The sequence below is a fragment of the Gadus morhua genome, chromosome 12 (assembly GCF_902167405.1).
Source record: "Gadus morhua chromosome 12, gadMor3.0, whole genome shotgun sequence".
NCBI lineage: Eukaryota > Metazoa > Chordata > Actinopteri > Gadiformes > Gadidae > Gadus > Gadus morhua.
Window position 1 is genome coordinate 16,319,557 of NC_044059.1, and position 23,293 is coordinate 16,342,849.

Below are 23,293 nucleotides of genomic sequence, written 5' to 3' on the forward strand. Positions count from 1 at the left end.
CAGCTGATCATTTTACTGTGCATTAGTATAATGACCATAAACACCGATTTTTTTCTTTCCCCATATCTCCAATTTGATATTTGATATTTTAGATGTGTGTATGTATATATATATATATATATATATATATATATATATATATATATATATATATATACACACATACATACATACATACATACATACATACATACATACATACATACATACATACATACATATATATATATATATATATATATATATATACACACAGAGATCCACACAATTCCAGAAGGCTCACCTACATTTTTATCAAACTGTAAAAATAATAAGGGTATGGATGTACTGGAATAATGGAAATAAAGACTAAACTTCATTAAGTTAATGTTAGTTGCCGCCAATTGTTGCTTCCGCCGAAATTCACACACATCGCTTACCGGATACGTTTTATCCAGTGATTCCTGGTTTTAATGTCAGACGGGAATCTAAAAAATGAACAGCCCATCTCGGTTGAAAGGTGACATTCTGGTGCAAAACACACAGGCATCTTGATTTGATGGCTCAGTAGACCGTGGTACAGTGGTACGCAGCATTAGCACTGTGAGTTGAGAAGTGGAGGGAATGTGTATTGAAGTGACGTCACATATGCGACGTGTAGTCTTTCTCGTTGGGTCTTTTCCACAGCCTTTAGCTGAATAATCATACAATATACAGTCAAACTCTTTACGTGAATTTTTTTTATTTAGACCCACACAAAACATGTGTAATCCAAGGCATTTAATGACTGGGATCAGAAAATAATTACTTTCTCTCCATTGACTCCCATTCATTTTTTTCGGTCTCATAGGTCCCATGAGCAATGGCGACTTACGAGCTCTATAGCGATAACATTACAAGTGCAACGCCAGTTCATTAACAAAAATGAAACATACAAGTAGGCCTTCATGCCACATATTTTACAACAGCTATTCCACCCAGAATATTATGCTAACAGGAGTAGTAGTGAACGGGTTCATTTAATATGCTTATTAAATGGCATCGCCACACAGCATTACCATCAAGCCTACTGCCCAAATTCCAGCAATATATTTATGTTTCCAACCATTACAAAAAATGCGTTATAAACTAAAGTACCACAACAACATTATCTCTCCTACAAAGTGCAAAGAAAAACTCACCCATCACCCATGGCCTGATCTTTTAAAGCTGCCTTGGTGAAGCTGTTAAGACTGCTAAATCAGGCGCTGTTCCAATGTCCCCTCACTTATGTTGAGCAGCAAACACGGCCAGCAGAATAGCTTGTTCTGAAAGGTGCTAGCCGTTAGCCAGTCACAGCGTCTGTAGTTGCACTCTGTAAAGTGCCGCACAAAACCTTTACCGGCCTGAGTCAGCCCATCCAGCTTCGATGTAGGTCTTCCTCTTGAAATTAAATCTGTCTTCTCTCCAAACGATCGCCTTGAAAAAGGCAAACAAAGGAGATCAGAAACAGGATCGCTAGGTGATGTGAAGGCAGTGGCCATAGTAGTTCACTTATCTATCAACTCTGTCACTACGGCCAACGATTCAAAATTCGCTGATGATGTCACCGGGGGCCAGCGCCGGCATATTGGTGGGCCCTGGGGCCTCTGGAATTATGTTGTAAGAACTGAAAAAAATATGGAATTAAGATGCGTTCAGACACAAATTAATGTCATTTTAAAAATAAATAAATATATATATGTGACCGGTTCGTTCTGCGTTGTGTTTCTTTCTAATTATGAATGACGTGACCCACGATGTGTCTGGACTCGGGCACTCCGACGTCCATTTATTCGATCTGAATACACACATATACAAATAGCTTCCTTAGCCCTTGTGCCCTTACTTCAACTCTCTTCCCAAGGGGATCAGAACAAAGGCCCGACTACATACAATATTACAACAGAAATGATTGAAATAAAAGGAATAAAAGACATACCTGAATACACACATATACAAGTAGCTTCCTTAGCCCTTGTGCCCTTACTCCAACTCTACGAAACACACAGGGGGGGAAGGGGAACTAGCATGACTACACGAGGGTCAGTTATATGCTAGTACATCGCAACAAAACACAAAGTTCCCCATAACACAGAAATCTATCTAATAACTATGGATAGATTATAAACCCCAGACTTCCAATTCAACAATATATAATCAAAATAACTAATATAAATAATGATAAATTATAAGATGGTCAAAGATTTGATTACAATATAAATGTACACACCTCTTCCCAAGGGGATCAGAACAAAGGGAAGAGGGCAGGGGGCGCGGGAAACTTATCGGGTTCTCTGGAATGTGGGCGGGAGTATAGAAGGAGGTGGAGCCAAATCAAAATTTTTTATAAAATAGAGCTTAAGGCGGCATGGAAAGCTAAACTTCAGGTAATACAGAAAAACAAAGGCAATTGTGTAATTATAATTAAAGGATATAACACACCCTGTTACATATATATGATTTCGATTTTGACAGGGCCAGCAGGGCCTTCTCTACTGACGGCCCACCACTGGGTAGGGGTAGGGGGTCGGCTTAAAAGTTAGAACTAGGGTTGAGCAATGAGGGGTAGGGTTGAGCAATGAGCAATGAATTCGGATTCAGCCTTACTTCCATAAAATGGCGCTTGTTGTGGTCCATCTTCGACATTTGTAGTTTCACGCTAGAGACGCCAGTCAGCAATACTCCACGTCACGCAATGACGTTGGGTGGACAAGTGGTGTCGAATTCATTTCAAATAGTGCTTTCTTTTCCTATGTTCGAAGGGAAGCACCTTCTCATCTCGCCTTGAACCGATGACGTTCCCAACAAAGGGGAAAGTTTGCATAAAGGTTAGGAGATTTGATTTTCCGAATGGCCAGTTTGAAAAGTTGACTTTGGTACCGGAACTCTTCTGTATCTTCGCGTTTCCGGGGAAAGATAATTTAGGACACACATCGCCGAGACGCCTGCTTTGTTTTGACCTATGATGTTGACGAGAAGTTCCATACAGAACTTGTTAAGCCAGCTTGATGCACCGGTTTTAATTCTTTAGGACAGAGTCCACAAGGTCTCCCAGCATTTTCTTAAACATGGTCCTCCATTAAATGTATAATTTCCGCGTCGTTGGACAAGGGTATCATGGAGATGTATATACATGAGTAAGCTTGGCGGAATGATGACATTGGAATAATAAATTATTTAAATCCGTAGAAACAACGTTCTTATGTATTTAATTGATGCATACCTTAAGACGCTTTCACTTCGAGTATTCCAGGAAGTACACCATAACTTTGAAGCCTACTTGAAATCGGACAACTGCTGTTAATAGTGTGGTTAGTTAGGGGGACGATGGCATTATTTTGTTTGCGTCTGAACAGAAGCAGCTACTTCTACCCGCTGTCTGCACACCTGACATCTTGCTTTCAAGTCTACAAACAAGGGGGGCATGCTTGGAAAACTCGACCATTCTTGTCATCGGCACAACTCTCCACGAAAGACCGCTTTCAAAGAGCTACAAACACAGCTATACTTCCCCTCAGAACTGCAATATTTGCGAGAACGTTTTTACCTCGCGACAAGACCGCGTTTTTGCAGGCATGGAGGCAAGCTAAGGGCGTCGCTGTACGTACTCTGTGGGGGCATCATATCCACACCTCCAGACCGTTGAGGGCTCTGCCTGCTCCTCTCATATGGTTACTGCTCAAACCTCTGCAGAAGCTCCTGGCGGTCATACTTGGAAGGTATATTACTTTTACAATGTATATACTTAAACTTAACATAACGCTATACAACATTTAATGAATGTTAGGTTTTTACTCATGCAGTTTCATTTACGAGCAAGCAAATGTTTTGGCATTGTGGACATTTCACATGCACACAGTGACCACTTTATCATGAAAGTCGTATTTCACAACGATGCCTTGCCTATTACAAGTCATCTTTATTTATCTAACACCTTTCAAGCAAACGTGCAGCCCAAAGTGCTTAACATAGCTATATAAAGACAACACACTTTATTAAACAATTTTAAAAATATTATTAATATCAATCAATACAAGTAAACACCAGGGATAAAAAATAATTTAAAAAAAAAAGGGATTTTATAACTTCAAGACTATGACATTACTCCAGATCAACAGGTTGGCTGGAGCCCTTGGGGATAGAACACGGTACCTTTCGGCTGAAAATACCCGAACACCTGCCACTACAAACACTGCATCCACATGCCATTAAGTTGGGGGCCGTAGTTTCCTACATAGTTAAGCTGTGCTACCCATCTTAGTCCGTTTGGTTATCAGAAACATATTGAATAAGAAATGTAATTGATACTTTTGTTTCTTAAATGGACCTTTAAAATATGAATCATGAACTAGGCCTATACAGTAGTGCAGAATAAGATCATGTCGTAATTGAATACATAAAAAACACTGTCCTTTTTGTTTTCTGTTCTGTAGGAGCATCAGGAAGTGGTGGGTGGCCCTGCCTCCCAACCGCCGGCAGCTGGCACGTGAGGCAGCCTGGCGTAACCGCTGGGTACTGACAGCGGCTGCTGCAATCATTATGGTGATTGCTGCGCTCTTCCTCCTGACCCACTTGGACGAGTCCCCCTTGACGGGGCGAACGCGCCTCCTGGTGTTCAGCAGGGAGAACTACATGGAGTTGGCTGCAGTAATGACGGAGGACGTAAGTGTGGGATGCGGGAGGGGGGATTTGAAACTTGTTGGTTGACTCTAGAGAGAGGGAGTCCATTTTGGTTGCTTGAAAAGCAATTAGGCTGGTCATTCTCCTATTAATCCCATACATTTATGTGGTAATCTTGAAGATCTCCAATGATGAAAACAAGGGTTTAATCAGTGGGCCATAGGTTCAACCAACCACAATGTCAGCTCTTCAGTGAAAGATTGTGACCTAAAGTGAAAGTGAACCCCCGGTTTTAGCTCAAATTGTACACTATCTTCTAAGCAGGAGGGGGGCTTTATGTGTCCTAGAAGACTAACCCTCTTCGGATGTGGACATCAAAATGAACCATTGCCTAGACGGAGCTCAGTACATCCACACACGGGTTTATCTATAAATGTCCAAGAAGCTTAACCCTCTCTCAGACGTGGCCATCAACATAAACTGCTTCTAAAGACTGCTGCAAGTATTTCTTGATCTATAGACAGAGAGTGAATGACGCTTAGATTATTTTATACTTTTGTAAAATATTTACAATTTTATATATAAAAAAAATAAAATATATCTTTTTTTAGATCTTTTTCTTTTTGAAGACAACAACGTAGTTAAGGCGGCAGGCGTGTGTTGCTTAGGTAGCCACTAGGGCTGTAACGATACGCGTATCAAACCGAAAATCGCGATACTCAAAGCCACGATCCTGTCTCGCGGTGTGAGAAGGCAGAAGCGCGATACGCCCTTTCTAACTCTGCGGTCAAATTGTCCGATTGAAATTTGCTAATAATTTGTCTAGATAATAGTCTGCTGACAGCGCCCCCTCCTATCGATGCCGTAAGTATGCGACTGCAATCCTCCGTGGCTACGGAGGATCGCATTTCTCCACAGCCGTCGAAGTGCTCATATGCGATATGAACGACATTTATCCAGAGGGGGCCTGTGTGATCCTGTCTCTAGTGTTTTGTGTGATTTGACTGGCAGTTTGTCTGCTTATAGGTCGGAATGAAGCGGCCACCGATTATTGACAGGATGGGTACTTTATTCTACCGGACTCGTTCGCTTCTTCACTAGACACACGCGCTACCGCTCGCTCTCCTCGCTCGTCCACTCACTCGCTGACGTCACTCACACACGCATACGCACATTGCCATTCTGGCGCACACACATGCTACTCGTAACGCCTCGTTATTGCGACGTTCATGACCTTCAGGTTTTTCTCCATCTATTGAAAGTTAGGCTATTAAACATGTTGCATTCTATACGGCCTGATTATGTCATTATTTAAGCTACATAGCCTAATAAGTAGTGCTAATAAGGATATTTGACTAAACCAACCAAACAGTTGAAAAAAGCATCCTCCCACACGTTATTTCTTTATTCATTTAGCTATACTTTAATAGTATTCTTTCTGTTCAAATCTGTTCAGTGTTCCAAATTATTTGTTATTAAATGTTACATTAAGTTAATTGGTATATAAGTGTTGTTTAAATAAAATGCTTTTTAAATTTCAAAAAATCGTGGGATGTATCGAACCGTGGGTCAAAAATCGTGATACAAACCGAATCGTGAGTTTGTGTATCGTTACAGCCCTAGTTGCCACCTAAGCTGTAGGGTGCTGTGGGAAACCCTGCTCCTGATGTTGTAAAGGCCTTAAACTGCAGGAGCGGGTGGTTGTGTCGTTGTTTGCAGCGAAGGACAGCTGGTAATAAAGTGTCTTCCGAGTCACAGGCACTACAGAGTTTTCAATATTGATGGAGAGATTGTGGATGTAAATGCCTTCCATGGAAGGATGAGCAGCTTAGTCTTGTCCACGTGAATGAGTTTCAGGTGGTGCGTTGACATCCACTGAGAGATGTTGGCCAGACATGCAGAGATTAGTTCAGCTACCTAAGGTTTGAGGCCCTGAATAGGACAGAATTCTTCTGAATAGCTTTGGTAGGAAAGGCCTTGTAAATGTGAGAACCCAGTGACTTGCTGTACTGGGAGAAGCCCATATAGCAAAACGTGATTGAATGAATTAACATTGAGATATTGTCAGGCTGAAGATTGTGATCAACATTGATGTTGAAATATACATTGAAAGTGCTTGCTATGATCAACATTGAAATAACATTGAATTTCCAATCAATTCTGACAATGAATCAACCTTGATTCAATTATGATATGATCAATATTGAAAGAATGTAGAATTGAATCAACATTGAGTCAACTATATATATGCATTGCATAATACATTGAAACAAGGTTATTATTAAAGGGTCATTTCAACACTTTTCAACGTTGCATTGTAGGTTTTTAATATGCTTCATTAAAAACCCCATTAGATTGGCTGTTTCCATTCTTTTCCATGAACAAAAAAAACCCCCAACAAAAATAATGAATATTCAAAAGGAATAACAAACAAACATCTTAAGGAATTATGAACATTAACCCTAATTAACCCTATAATTAAGAACATTACAATAACATTTGTCCTTATAACTCTTTTCATTTTCTTGGTATCCCACCACTCTTCTCAGGTGCGTAATGCAGCCACTTCTGCAGTGCAACTTTTTTTCACCACCGTCCCAGAAACGTCCCGAAAAAACATTTTGAACCGTACCGAATCTTTCCCCTAAATCTTTTTTACATTTTGAGTTGTTACTTACTGATACTATAATAAAAACACAATACATTATGTTGATGAAATAATATATTTATTTCCAGATGACTACGTGACTACAGTCTTGAAACTGTGGTCGCAGAGCAGCAGGCTCTCGCACTGCTTGCCGCAGCGCGAGACTGCCAAATATGCCATCGTATGCACGCCTTTTTCGCGGCACGGCCCGTGCGTTTACACTGCCCAAGGTAAATTGCCTGCTTGAGCTAGAACCCCAATTTACCCTCCCGGACCCTACACACATTGACGGTTTATTGGGTTTCATTCTGATGTAAATGCGACGGCTCCGCGGCTCCAGGGGGGTTTGGTTAGAGGTGTTGCGCTGTCAACGCAGCATGTGTTGCGAGACAACGCAGCATGTCATCATGAGCAGTTCTAACTGAAAAGAAAGGAATCCGCGAGCTGCTGATCATGTGAGAGAAGGTGAGCAGTCGCATTAAACAAAGAAAGATGGTGCGAGAGAGACCAGAGGAACTGTCCTTACGAGGCTTTTTGTCGGGATGCGTATCAAACATGCACACGCACTGACAGCGGATTCGCCCGCTCCTCCTCTCAATGCGCCTACTAAGGCAAACCCGAAGCCGCGGGATATGTAAGGCATAAATGAATAGAACGCCGGTAATTACCGGGAAAATAAGCCCCGACAGGGCGAACTTGCTTCGCCCTCAAGGGGCTTATTTTGGATCATGACCGGCGATGTTCTCTACAGTATCCCGCTTATTACACGGCTACTTGCCAAAACGAAAAAATAACTTCACATGGTGTCTTTTTACAATTTATTTGATACCAGCATTCGTAGTGTTGATCAGCATAGAATAGTCCGCCAAAGACGTTGACGTCGCTTAGCAACCGAAGACGCTGGGGATGACAAGTTAGCCGGTACTTGCAGAGTGATACCAAAAACGTCATTAGAGGCGAAAAATCTGTTTTCCTTGACAGCGGTCAATTATACTCATGATTATACTTGGCAACAGTGAATTATCAAATATAATTCACCACCGGAAGTTCTGAAGGGCCCATGCAAGTGAACGGAGCATTCCATGGCATTGAGAGGACCCGTGTAATAATTGCGATTAATGTGAAATTATATATCTATATCTATATATATATGAATGAATGACGTGTTAGACCCCCAGGCCGTTCTGCTGGCGATTTAAATTCGCTCTGCAGCATAGGCTGGAGATCGGGAAGTCTCCCGGTGGGCCGGTCGACGTTGAAAATTATTCTAAAGAGGTCTAGACTTCGTGCGCAGCCCCGCCTTCTCCATTGAACCAAGAAAGACCGCGCCATGACGAACGGGGGATTTTACCCCCTCTGTCTCACTGAACAACACAAACGCGAGCGCGCCAGCCAATTAAACGAAGCCCTTTCAATTAATTAAGTCTTTTCCACCGATTGCGAACACGTTCTGGTTCGCAGAAAGTGTTGAAAACTTAAACAGAAAAATGAAGTCAGTGCCCGCAAAATTCTATTCGTCCCGAGGTCGACCCGAGAGAGAGTAAAAATCCTCTGAATTACAATTAATTACGTCCCCGGGACGTCGTTAATTTTAATCCCGGCCCTGTACTGCAATTCAGTCAATTTGCGGTCAAATTGACGAGCAGCCGCTGAAACAAAAAGAAAAATAATAATCTTCATATAGTTAAACAATGGCACAGTTTATGTCTACTCCGTGTCTCAGAGGAGGGCAATGGTCCCTTTCAATGTCCATTAGCTTGAAATGATGTCACTGATAGGCCGGTTTCAGAACTGTCCACAGGCACAGACCCCCTCTGAGACGCAGAGCGAGTAGACAGAATTGGTGCCATCCTATTTTGAGCATTAGAGCAGTGATTCTCAACCTGTGGGTCGGAACCCCACATGAATCTGGGGGCTGTCCCCAGATGACAGGGAAGTGACAATTTAAGGACTTTTAAGACATTCTTAATACCTCAGAAAAGAACTGAAGAAATAATACCATTGATGCATCAAAAGTAATCAACAAATTTCTGCTATAAAACCTTGTCAAACATTGGCAAGATTGTCACATATAGACATTTCACTGAACATATTCATTCCTGAGGTGTCAATCAGGCCTATGTTCCACTAGCAAATAGATTTCCGGTGTACGATCTCCTCAGAATAAGTACCTCTATAGATAGACGTCTATAGAGGTGGAAGAGACAGTCCACCGGAAGTCTTATATTTGCAAGATGTACAATGACAATAAATGCTTAATCTATTCTATATTTGCTAGCGGAACACAGGCCTGATTGAGACCGCCGGAATGATTGCACCGAGCGCTGTGCAGCGTGGATTCCTCAATAAGAAAGAGGCAAAAAATAAATAAATATCCGATCTACAAGCTCCCGGCGCCTTCACATTGCAAGCTTGTAGATTGGCTATTTTCACAATATTTATCTGTGTAACCGAGTCAAACTAAATTCAATGCCTCAACACCGACAATTCCAAGTGCTTGTCAGGGTGGGGGCTCCCCAGGTCAAACGTGATTAATTATGTGTGTGGGGGGTGGGGGGGGTCACGGCCTGGAATGGAACAACTGCATTGGAGGACCACTTATATGAAGATAAACGTTGGAGATGGGTGAAGTGCTTCTTCAAGAGTGGATGCATTTTCTTCCCCATGGAATGAGCCATTTATCTATGGACAACCAACTCAGCCATAATTAAAAATAAATAAATAAAATGTATGTATTTATTTATGGCATATATTTAGGTATTGATTAATTTATTTATTGATTTATTTTTAATTATGGCAGAGTTTGTCTTCCATATTTATCTGGCTCCCTCCATGGTGAGGAAATGCATCAATTCTTATTTACTTCAGAAGTTTTAAATACTTATGAAGGATTTGCACTCACCAAACATGCAGTCCTGCATTAACGTGTCCTTGAAGGCCCTCTTCGGTCCCTTTCCCGCCCAGTTGAAAATGAATGCTTCACGGTTTGCCATGGTAGCGGATAGCATTCGCCGGATCTTATTTTCGGCATTGGTCCCTCCGACTAATGCTAAGCGGGTAATCTTAACAGATTAGAGAGAAAATGGTTAGTTTGCTAAAGTGTACAATGTGCCATGTCAAATGGACAGTATATTGCATTTAAAGATATAGTTATGATTTTTTACATGAGGTTGTATTACATGAGGGACTTTTCCCCCACTGCATCCCGTGACCCCAGCAACTAGCAGCAACTAATTTATGCAACAACGAAACCGGGCCAGAACTCCGCTCACGGGACGCAGTGGGGGAAAAGTCACTGCTGAGGACCAACACTGATGGTGAGGATGTAATGCAACCTCTTGTCAAAAAATCCGAAGTATCCCTTTAATGCCTCCACACCTACAATTCCTGACAATAAATGTAAGAAAATACTTCAACAGACTGTTTCCTCCTTCACTGCAGCTTCAGCCTCATCAAACTGCTCCTCATTGGCGAGTGGCAGAACAATGGGGAAGGGCTCTTCTCTCTGTGATTCAGGACCCGCTCCAGGAATATTCATGGAGGATTTAGCGATTTCAGTCTTTATAAACTGAATGTCCCTTGACATTTGCTTCACCTCCATGAGTAGCTACGTAAGCATCTTGGTGTTTTTGTCGGCAGCAATGTCTTAGAAGAAAAGCAATTGGTTTTACATTACATTTCAAGGATAGATTGACCATTTTGAATTATTTAGAATAGGGATCGACCGATATATCGGTCGGCCGATATTATCGGCCGATATTCGCGTTTTTTACGTGTATCGGTATCGGCCGATACGCGGCCGATTTTCGCCGATTTTTTATTTTTTTTTATTTTTTTTTTTACTTGTTCTACCTCACCTGTTTTTACTATTTGTTAAATATAGTTTTTTATATTGAAGTTCAATAAATGTTCCTTTTTTTTAATTGAGACTTGTAACATTGGTTATCAGTGTAATTTTTATGATTGAGGGAGCAAAAAAAAAAGAAAAAAAAGTAGTATCGGCTCTAAATATCGGTATCGGCGTATCGGCTAAGGCTGATGAAAAAATATCGGTATCGTATCGGCCGTAAAAAATCCGTATCGGTCGATCCCTAATTTAGAATGACACTAAGCAACTCACTGATGTTTTCACCCCTAACTTATAGTAACCATTAAGCACTTAAATGTTAAGCCTAACAAAGACAGTCGTATCACAAGGGACACATTTCTCAATTCAGATGGCATCAGTAAGGTTAAGAAGTTGGAATCTTCCCCGTGGTGTTTCTGGAGCTCAACCTTTAAGACACCGACAACATGGCATCACACATGGCATTGCACATTAGGTCATTGTGTATTGGGGGGTAAATGGGCATTGTAGCAAAAACAACATTTTTACATTTAAGATGAGAAAATATATACCATTCCTTGCTTGCTCTGATGGTACATTGTGGTTGGGGCTTGAGTTATACATTGGCATTCCTAGAGACATACAGACAGAAATAACAAAATAAGGTAAATAAGCACTATCAAAGTTGTTATGAATGAGCACCACATACCAACTAAGGATGTTGATTGATTTGCCGTCGAATGTCATCATTTAAGATTGGTTGGCATGTCCGGTGTTAAAAAAAATGTGATGAGAATTTGTTAGTTAACTCACCTGTATAGCCATGGGGGTCGTGATGGTGATTGCCAGCAAAGTGTAAAAAGAGGACAATCAAATGATATCCTTGCAATATTTTTGCATGTATTGACAGAGGAACTAAATGCTTGTAAATTAAAGTTCACATGCCATTGTAATAAGCAATGACATACCACTGCTTGCATCTGGGGTTGGTAGAGAGGGGTATTGGTTGGATTCTGGCAGCACTGTATTAACAAATAAGTAGAATTATACATGGCAATACTTAAAGTAGTTGTAGTGTCGTAACTGACAGTGTCACTACTGTACCTGGAAAGTGAATAGCAGGTGGCTTGGCAATTTTTCTCTTATCACTGCTGGTTTCTGGCTCCCAATCTGAATCCACATACACAGTATTTGTCCTTGAAAATAAATATTAAACATTCCCAGCATTTGAAAGAATTTTAAATATAATTACATTAAATGAGAGACTGATCTCGGTTCAGGAGCCCATCGCCCGTTTCTGTGAAATTAGGCGGATTGACATACAAGTACACATAGACATGACACAGGACAGACATCCAATCCAACCCTCAAAGCTGAGTGCCAAGCAGGTTCGAGTCTTTTTTATGACTCGGCCAGAGATCGAACCCTGACCTCATAATATCTGGGTTGATACTCATCACAAGGCAGCGGCGTCTAGGTGTAGGCTAATTTACTAAGCACATTTGGTTGAGGAATTCAACTGTACCTTGTTCTTATTTTCCGACGTACATCTGCTTCCACCTCTGATTCCAAATCAGTGGTCGGACATCCAGTAGTGACATACTTTTCTTCATGTTGCTTGGCCTTTTCAAATTAGTCTGTAAAAGAACAGGCAGAAAATACAGTGCCATTTTTAAGTATGATAAACAATGTAATATAAACAGGGTTTTGCAAATGGCAATCAGATTTTAATTCAAATACATATGTTTAGTTAATCAGGTAACTTACTACCAATATATCTTATACCAGTGGTTTTCGAACTGTGGGGCGCGCCCCCCCTGGAGGGCTCCAGAGTTCTTCAGGGGGGGCGCGACGTGAGAAAAAAATAAACCCGAAGAAAAACCTGAAAGTCGATGATTCAAATCATTAATCGTACTTCAACTGTAGAAGTAACCTAACTAAATCAATTTTCAACCGTTTATCTTCGTGAAAACCATTTAACAAATCTACACACTACACATTTAAAATTTCTTCAGAACCACCGTTTTAGTTTCATACCGCTTCGTTTTCAGCTGTTTTCATTGAAGAAGTCTGCCCATTCTGATACACCTACTTCCAGACATCGTAACTCATTCATTTTTCAACCGTTTACCATCGTTCAAACCATTGAACAAATCTACACACTTGTATCTTCAATACTATCCTAACGGAATTTTGATAGCATTTATACTTTTTTCAGAATCACAGTTTTAGTTTCAAACCGGCATCGTTTTCATCTGCTTATAATAATTTAGGTCACCATAGCAACGCTGGTAAACAAACCCTGCCGAATAGTCGAATCTCTGGACTGAAAAGGCAGATCTGATTCAACTCAGAAAATTCAGAGTCGGGGACAGCCCTAGAAAATAATATTGCTGGCTAACTTTAGCAAAATGAAAAAAAAAAAAAAAAGTTTCAAATTTTTAAAATATGATCAGAGATGTTTAAAATGTGTAAAATAATTAAAATAGCTTTCAAAACACAGGTATTTAGAACATTTTTCAGCTGAATTTTTTTCTCTGAGGGGGGGCTCACTCTCACACTTTGAAAACCCCTGCTGTAGAGCAACATCGAAATGTCGAGGAAGTGGAAGACTGGTTCATCTGTTGATAATGGAAGCTCAACACGTGGCATTTCTGACAACCTGTTGTAGAGGTTTGTGTGGCTTGCGTAAAATATGCTTTTTTTGGCCAAGATAATTCTCACAAGGGAATCCCGAAACATTATCTAAAGCTCCAAATTGTTTATTCATCAACTAAATGTATAAGCTGGTGAACAGTGAACACAATCTCATCCCTACCATACAGCTGTCCAAAGTGTTTCACAAAGGAAATCATCGATCTATGTGCTAATTCAACCATTTGACCAGAAAGTTCAGGTGAAAAATACATGGCCACTGAAAATAACATAAAATTGTCATAAAACTCACTGGGTAGGCAATCCTTCAGAACTACAGGACCCCAGTATAACATAAAGGATCGGAGCTCAGTAGCTTTCCAATGATCAAGCTCATTCAAAACTCTTGGCTTGCGATTTAATTCAACAGGGATGTGGGAATGTAACACCAGCAGTTTGCTTGATATACTGTCAACAGTTTGTGAAGAAAGCCTATAGTGGCTAGATTGCCCTTTGACCATATATTCAACAGTTTTCTCAACAACCCAAGACAACAGAGATGCATATTATCTATTGAGAATGAAGAAACCATCTTTACAATCCCTGTTAAAGGAGTGAGTGTCTGTTTAAAGTGATGTTCCTCATCAATCATATCACAATAACTCGAGTCAGTCCCCAGCCGGCATTTGTTTCAGGATACGTCATTTTGTTCCTCCACACACCCTCTTGATCACACTTGTTGCATCCTGAATACCCATTATATGACGTAACATTCTTATCATAGGCTCTGGCGGGAGCATCACACACAAATGAGGAAACCTTTACATTCAATGTCTTATCCTTATGAATAATGCCATTAGCCAGTACATTTTTAAGGTCGCAAATTGCTGCAGTTACTCAACAACGAACTTTGGCTTGCTTAAAACACAAAATATACAGACAATAAATTGGGACTTGGTGTAATCACATTTCAGGACTGCAAGTATAGGCCAGAATTGAAGTCTTGAACTCTTAAAGAGGGGGTGCCATATATGATGAACTTTAAAGTAAGAGTTGTGAGGTTCATTGGTAAACTCAGACATTTCAATCGTTAAAGTATTCCTTGGACCAATCCAAAATGAAAGGACTCGCCACCTTGCATTTGAGTGGTTGCAACATGAGATTGTGTTCCAAAAAGAGTTCTTCCATCTTTAGGAAGCCTAGGGTGAAATAGATTTAAGATGGACAGCAGAGCAGACAAAGCAACCAGACTGGTGGAGTAGGATGTTGCCCAATATCTTAGGCTCCTTATAAGCAGATCCTGACTAGGTTGATTCTCATCACTGTCAGAGTGAGAATCCGATTCATCTCCATCACTTCTAGCTACACTACCATTTGTATGATCATTTTCCATTTGTACATAATCTGATTCAACTTCATCATTGCCATCTAAAGTACCATCTATTTTTCCATGTGTACACGGGAAGCTGGTGGTGTATCTAGTTGGCAAACGTGAGAGATTGTGAAGGGTGGTTCCCTATTCACACAGGGGTATAAATTTGCACCTTCTTTTTGGCCCAATTAGAAGCCTTCTTAGCTAGAGAGATGATGCTGCTATATTATATTACTTGTATATTGCTTGCAGTGAATCCTCTAAAGTCATCTTGCAAATTACCACAACCCTGAAAAAAACCTAAAATATAGTAACAATACAAATATATATCAGCCAAATTATTTTATTATTCAGGCCACTACAAAATATTTCAAAATATCTTAACTTAACAAGAAAGAGAAAATGACAGAAAAATTATTTCCCCAGTTGCAATGTTCAGCTATACTACACGTAGCCCTATTGAGGGACTTTTCAGTAAAGGCATATTGTTTTCACCATTTCCCCAGGCTAAATTCCCCCACAACATGCCTCACTCAGTGCGTTTACATGACACTCAAGAAAATCTAATTATTGGCTTAGTCCGACTATGATTGGATTATTAAGATGCAAGTATACACCAGTGTTTCCCACACATTGACGAGACTATGGCGCCCCGCCATAGTCTAATTTCGGCCGCCATAGTCTCTGCGTGCACATGAATTATTATTATTATAAATTTTTTATTTTTTATTTTTTTATTTTTTTTGCTCAGACGAAGTTCGTGTCACCCCCCCCCCCCCCCCCCCCCCCCCCCGTCAACAATCGCTCCATACCACCCCCCCCCCCCGTCAACAATCGCTCCATACCCCCCCCCCCCCCCCCCCCCCCCCCATAGTCTCCAAAATTTCTGTGGGAAACACTGTACACCATAGTCGGACTCAAGTCGTATTAAGACCCCTAACCCCCGATCAATCTGTTTGGAATCGGATTATGCGTTCTGCGAATGCTCGAGATTTTTCCCGGGGGCGTGAGCTGTAAGTATAAGGAGACGATATTCGTGTTGTCTTCGCCGTCGGAAAACGGCGATTTATTTAATAAGGTGGCGAAGAAGATGGAGGAAGCCGGTGTCGTGTCAATGTAGTTACCCCCTATAAGAAGTGTAACATCATCAACATGCATTCAGTACACACTATGCTTCTGTTATGAGAGTAGTGTATGTGTGTGCGCGAGAATGGCACTGTGGGTGTGAGTGACTTCAGCGAGTGAGTGGACGAGCGAGGAGAGCAAGCGGTTCCGCGTGTCAGTTTATTGAATGAACGAGTCCGGTTGTGTCTGTGCAAATGTTTACTGTTAAAGGGGTAGTTCAGACTTTTGGACATAGGGCCTGATTCCCAAGTTGCATCATTCCCCACTCCACAGTATATCCGAGGCAAATCAACTAACGCCAGACGGTCTATGTAAATGTCCGTGTTGAAAGAATAATGTTAGAAATAAAACCAACCTTGCATTGCATTTGGAGGGACTTGCTGTGTCTGAGCAGCAGTGTTATATTCCTGGTAGTAGGCTACGGCAGCGGCGAACTGATATAGGTTAAATTCCGCTGCTGCAGAGAAAGTAGTCCCTCAAAATGCGATGTTTCATGCGATGCAAGGTTAGTTTTATTTCTATCAATATTCTATCAGCACCGACATTTACATATATAGTCTGGCGTTATAATTGATTTACCTTGGGTGTGCTGTGGAGTGGGTAAGACTGTTTTAGTAGCAGGCTAGTATTGCCCGCCGTTGCAGTGTGCTAGCCTAGCTTGACTCTGCAACTAGAAGGACTGAATGAAATGTGTTAAACTGTCTCCAATGATAAAGAACACCAAGGCTAACTTGGGAATCATGTCCAAAATTCCGAACTACCCCTTTAACTCTTATTAGCGAGCATGCTAGCGAATGATATATGCTATCAAGCTGCAACCTCCGGACTTCGGTTTACATGGCATGGCAATAATACACCAAGTTAACATTTAGTCATAAGATGACAGTCAGGTGAATATAATAATATATATATATATAATATCTGAATGGGATAATAAAGGATATTCCAAAAGGACTTACCAGTTTGTCTCACAACTCTGCCAACTTGCCGCCCACAAAGGCTTAAATTCCCGCCGCAAAAGTCCCGTGAGCCCCCCTATTCCTGATTTTTGGATCTACCGCTCACATTTTTGTGTTTGAATGCATTTGTGGCCCCCCTCTAGTACTTGGAGAAGTTTGCGGAGCAGCTGGTCCCTGGAGACGATCCAAGTCATCGCTTGGTGGAGCGGGTGGTCCAGCACCTGGCCGATAGGAACAAGGATGTTCCCGAGGTGTCCTCCATCCCCTGGAGCGTCCACGTCGTCAAAGACCCCACAGTCAACGCCTTTGTCCTCCCTGTGAGTCAGTGTGTGTGTGTGTGTGTGTGTCAGAGATGGAAATTAACTTTTTTGCCCACCAGCCACTCATCTTTTTTACCAACCATCTTTTTAAACGCTATATATTTTTTTTATACATGCGTAGATTTTAAACAATATAATAGTAACAATAGATAGGAAAAGTGATTTTCAATTCAATGTGAACATGTATGAGGCTTTAATAAAATCCTGGACAATTTAGAAATTCTGCCACACATTTTTTAAAAGTGTCTCAAAAAGAGGGCATGTCCGTGGGCGCTATCCTGGTAATTCCTCTGCGTGAGAAATACGAAGTGTGGCGTGTGAGCGTGTGCATGGGTTGAATTGCGTGTGAGAGCCCTGTTACTGGTATATTATCCCGGATGTTGACAGTCGCAGTTCAGCAAAAGAGGCGTAGAAGAAGAAGGGGGCCGGATGTTGACAGTAATGGTTGTGGAACTGTGCAGCGACGTTTGACGAATGTATTAAATATGCAAATTTGATCAGACCTGACTGGAAAGTAAGTAAGTGACACAATTTAAGTGATACAAAAAGTGTTAATTTCCATCCCTGGTGTTTGCGTGTGCAATTCCTGAGTACGGTAATTTAGTATAATAGTATTAACCCCTCTATAACAAGCTGTACAGCTGGGATATAAATGTAAACCAGGGGTGTCAAACTCTGGCCCCCGGGCCAAATATGGCCCGGAGTGTAAATATATTTGGCCCGCGAGGCAATACCAAATGACTACTAGAGCTGGCCCGCTGGTATTTTACAGCGCATGTACCGCTAATACTACAAATCCCAGAATGCTCTGCTCGTGTTTTAGTGCATCAATCAGTACAGGACACATAAACACCCTCCCCTCTGTTGACAGTAGTCATAGCAATGACTCATGGCAATTTCATGCTGCTACTGGCACCGTGCTACCCATCCCAAAAATGGCGAAAAGAAAGGCAGAATATCTTTGCAAAAGACAGACCTGTTTGTCTTGTATGTGGAGCCAACTTGGCTATAACCAAAGAGTAAAACATTAGAAGACACTATGAAACGAAACGCCACGACAAGTACAAGGACATGGACAAGCTATAGTACTGGTAATCGACATTTCTATGTCTTCAATTGCTAGCAGTCGGCATATCTGGAGTAGGCTGCTTTTGAACCTTTAAACTTGACAGAACACTGTATCCTCCAGAGCTGGGCATCGGTTAAAGGCGCTGTAAGCAATATTATTTGTAAAATAGGTTTCAAATTAGACGATATTGTGACAGCCATCATATAGAGCAGGGGTCCTCAACTAAAATTGAACAAGGTCCAGTTACTCAAAATTCCTTCAAAGACAGGTCCGAACCTCTAACCTACCACGTCCTAATAGCCTACTTTTGTCAAATACAATCAACACAACATATTTCCTTAGAAAAAGTAACGCATATCAACATTTCAAGTAAACAAAACAGGTAAATCAGGCCTGCATTTCAAGTAAACACAAAGTGCATTAGGCCTACATTTCAAATAAGCAAAACAGGCACACCAGGCCTACATTTCAAATAAACACAAAAAGAGCATTAGGCCTTAATTTCAAGTAAGCAAAACAGGTGCACTGGGCCTACATTTCAAGTAAGCAAAACAGGTACACTAGGCATACATTTCAAGTAAGCAAAACAGGTACTTTGACAGCATCTCCTTAATAGCCTCATAAACATCTTCTCATCTTTAGTGTGTCTCAAGTGGTGTTAGACCCAACAGGTCCTCAAAGATCTCTTTCTTGTCTTGATGAAAAAATCGCACGTAAACCAAAAGCTGGGCATTATCCGTAACATCTGAAGAATCATCAATGGCTAAGGATATGCATGGTGCACTCTGCACAGCCGCATCAAGCTGTGACAGTGCATCATCTGATAACATTTCGGATTCAGTCGCGTCACTGAAAGTTTTTTTATGTGGCCCCAAAATCCATGTAATCTTAGGTGAGAATTAATTTGCATGTTGCTGGCCTGTAAATTATTGTGTGAAGACTCGCGTAGACCTCTCATACTGAGCTCTCAGCTCGGATTTTTTCCACGATCTTACTTCTGGGGATTTTTTTTCTCGAAGGATCCGTGTTTGGATTCGTAATGCCGCTTCTAGGTTCTAAGGAGCAGTGTGTGACTAAGTTAATAACGACACACCAAGACTGATAGGGTAGGTTTGAGCTGTGGTTCATTTATGTAGCAAAAAAATGGTGAATCCATACATCATTCGAAATATAAACCATGAAAAATAGAATAAATCAAATATGTAAAAAAAGAAAAGTATTTCCCCTCTTTTGGTTCACTTTGGGTTGATTTACACCTATTTAGGTCAATAAAAATATTTCTAACGTTGCACCTTTAAGTTGCTATTTGAATTATTATTCGCTTTTTAGTTGACTCAATTTAACTATAGCCTAATTGTATCTAAGTGGTGCAATTTTGGAGATTTTAATACTACTTTCTATTTATTTTAAACACCAAATACCCAATAAACAAAATAAATGCAAATTCAATAAAATATAACTTTGCATGATCTTCGCTCTGTGAAGATCATTACTTTTGCTGTTTTTATGCTGTACTACCGACTATTCTGCCTTTCAATTTGTATTTCAGTGAGAAATGTCTTTATTAACATAATCATGGTTTGTATAGTGAAATAATAAAAAAAACATAAAAAAAAAAAAACTGCATTATTTAAATTGGTCATGGGTCCGGATAGGACCGTCACTTGGTCCGTGCCCGGACCGCGGTCCGCCGTTTTGAGATGCCTGATATAGAGTGTCAGTGAAATCAGTCTCCCAACCTCTCTTCTCGGCAATAAAAGAAACCAAAAAAATCACCTTATCCATTCAGGAGAGAGAGCTCCACAGTGAGGCAGTCCTCTCTGCGCCCTCACGGAAAGGCAGCAAGATTAAAGTGTTGCCTAACAATGGCGGAACAGGGGAAGCTTCCGATCCCATTGGTGCCAGGAAAAGCGTACACCCAGAAACGGCAAGCGAGAAAATATTTGCAGAAAAAGAAAAGAAAGAGGACTGCCAGGACAGAAATTTTTATGTATTCGATCGGTGGAAAAACATGTGGTTACATGGGGACGAGGGAGTGGAGTGCTTACTGCAAACATTTTACAGGAATTTTGCCAAAACCACGACTTAGCTTAAAGCGCCTTTACAGCTGCTTTCACACGTACGCGTAAGTCCTGTTATTCTCATGATCGGCCGTATGTGTGAACAATACATCCTGACATTGGTATCCTGAAAATCTCCTGAAAAAAAGACTACCCCTGAGGTACTATTTTCTCCGTAGGAAATGTAAATTACATATGTGAATGATGAGTAGAAAGTCTGTATTTCTCACACCACTTGTGTGGGCGTGTCGATGATGCTTCGGTCTGCATTTCCATCTCATTGAGTGGCACTGTCACACCAAAGTTGTACCGGGGGTGAAAATTGTACCGCCTATGTAATTCGCGTCGAAACATTACGTCATCGTTCGACGCGATTGTCCGTTGCCAGGCAGGTTTCAAAAAACAGTATCGCTCATCAAGACGAAATAACATAATACAGATAACACTTGTTTTTACTTGATATTTGTATTGAATTTAATTGTTTAATCGAATTTAGCTAGAAAACTGAGTGTTTAAAGTGTATCGTAGTTTATATTTGTACTGTATTTAATTGTTTAATCGAATTTAGCTAGTTAACTGAGCGTTTAAAGTGTATCGTAGTCTAGCTAGCTTGTGTTAATTTAATTGAGATAATTGATGGATCGATAGATTATAGATATAGATCGATAAATGGACAGATAGATAGATGGGTAGATAGGTTAGCAGGCATTTACTGACGGGTAAATGTGTTTTTTTTATTCATATTATACCCGTAACATTTAGCTATTGCTGTTTAGATAAATAGATAAATACATTGATAATATAAATAAATAAGCGAATAAGTAGCGAAAAAACAGTTTTGCGGTTTTCGCGATTTTGCGAAAAAAAATTCTAGACGCAAATGGGCGTGGCCTATGCCAAAAGATGCAGCAGACTCCAGTGAATATGTGCGTACAAGTTTTTGACTGTGGGAGGTTCGGTGTGGGAGTTATAGCCCCAAACGCGTTTTCCCTTGGTATAGCGCCACCTAGTGGCCGGCGTGTCTGGATTTTGTCGTCTGCGTAGTCCGAAGAGATCTGGATCTAGTCATGCAATTGGCGTGTCGTCACCATTTACGGTTTGGGCTGTGGGCACACTTTTAGGGAGGTAAGAATAAACTAGAACTGCAAGCAGTTATGCAGGGGTCCAAGAAGTGTGCATTTCGCCGGCACAACGCGACAAGAAATGTGCGTTTCGCCGGCACAACGCGAAGCAAGTATTCAAAACGCTACCGTGAACTACATGTGGATATAAAGGTTTTGACTGTGGGAGCTTCGGTGTGGGAGTTATAGCCTAAAACGTGTTTTCAGAACATTCCATTGGCCAAATAGGAGATAGACAATGTCGTCGTTTTTTGGCGCCGCCCTGTGGCGAAATTTTCCAAAGACAATTTTCCTTTTTCAAATAACTCCCGCCCACATTAATATTTCTTGGCCATATTTTCTATATAGACTCGGGATTGCCCCTTGATGGTTTCCCTCGGGTTTGAAGAACATTCCTCAGGCCAATTAAAAGATATACAATTTCCTCGTTTATTGCGCCCCCTAATGGCGAAAAATTCCGGAATTTTTATCAAACGACTTTAAGGTTAGCACCAACATGTGTGTAAAATTTGGACTTGTTCCGATGTTTAATTTTGGATTTCTTTGGATTTTTGATTTTCCACGGCTAATTTAGCTCATAAACCAATACTCAAAACGCTACCGTTTCGTCGTCGAAGGTCAAATCAAAAAACTGTCTCAGGATTCCTTTGCGTGTGCGTCTGAAGATGTTGTGTGCAAAGTTTGGTGTCGATTGGTCAAGAAATGTGGCAGGAGTAGGGAAAAAACTGTTTTGCGGTTTTCGCGATTTTGCGAAAAAAAATTATAGACGCAAATGGGCGTGGCCTATGCCAAAAGATGCAGCAGACTCCAGTGAATCTGTGCGTACAAGTTTTTGAATGTGGGCGATTCGGTGTGGGAGTTATAGCCCCAAACGCGTTTTCCCTTGGTATAGCGCCACCTAGTGTTCGGCGTGTCTGGATTTTGTCGTCTGCGTAGTCCGAAGAGATCTGGATCTAGTCATGCAATTCGCGTGTCGGCACCAATTACGGTTTGGGCTGTGGTCCCACTTTTAGGGGGGTAAGAATAATAACTAGAACTGCAAGCAGTTATGCAGGGGTCCAAGAAGTGTGCATTTCGCCGGCACAACGCGACAAGAAATGTGCATTTCGCCGGCACAACGCGAAGCAAGTATTCAAAACGCTACCGTGAACAACATGTGGATATAAAGGTTTTGACTGTGGGAGCTTCGGTGTGGGAGTTCTAGCCTAAAACGCGTTTTCAGAACATTCCATGGCCAAATAGGAGATAGACATTGTCGTCGTTTTTTGGCGCCGCCTTGTGGCGAAATTTTCCAAAGAGAATTATCCTTTGCCAAATAACTCCCGCCCACATTAATAATTCTTGGCCATATTTTCTATATAGGCTCGGGATTGCCCCTTGATGGTTTCCCTTGAGTTTGAAGAACATTCCTTTGGCCAATTAGAAGATATACAATTTCCTCGTTTATTCCGCCCCCTTATGGCGAAAATTTCCGAATTTTTTATCGAACGCCATTAAGGGTAGCACCGACATGTGTCTAAAATTTGGACTTGATCCGATG

At 41.1% G+C, this 23,293-nt stretch overlaps 1 protein-coding gene and 1 long non-coding RNA gene across 6 annotated transcripts in view; one reads left to right on the plus strand and one right to left on the minus strand.

Annotated features, from left to right (window-relative positions):
• Nucleotides 1–259: 259 nt before the first annotated feature.
• On the minus strand, nt 260–2,870 carry LOC115555177 (uncharacterized). Its single transcript, XR_003978839.1, has 4 exons — nt 2,608–2,870; nt 2,231–2,294; nt 1,940–1,994; nt 260–1,627 (listed from the first exon to the last, which is right to left on the minus strand). It is a non-coding gene; the product is annotated as an uncharacterized LOC115555177 (long non-coding RNA).
• The window catches only part of oma1 (OMA1 zinc metallopeptidase), a 101,836-nt gene continuing 81,276 nt past the window's right edge, over nt 2,734–23,293 (plus strand). Inside the window, exons 1-3 of one of the 5 annotated variants that reach the window (XM_030371863.1) lie at nt 2,734–3,719; nt 4,434–4,662; nt 17,327–17,500. In XM_030371863.1, the coding sequence (XP_030227723.1) occupies nt 3,328–3,719; nt 4,434–4,662; nt 17,327–17,500 (795 nt within the window). In that variant the 5' untranslated portion in view covers nt 2,734–3,327. Of the gene's footprint in view, nt 3,720–4,433; nt 4,663–16,582; nt 16,730–17,326; nt 17,501–23,293 lie in introns of those variants that run through there. The other 4 variants (XM_030371862.1, XM_030371861.1, XM_030371860.1 and 1 more) reach the window with 4 other exon arrangements.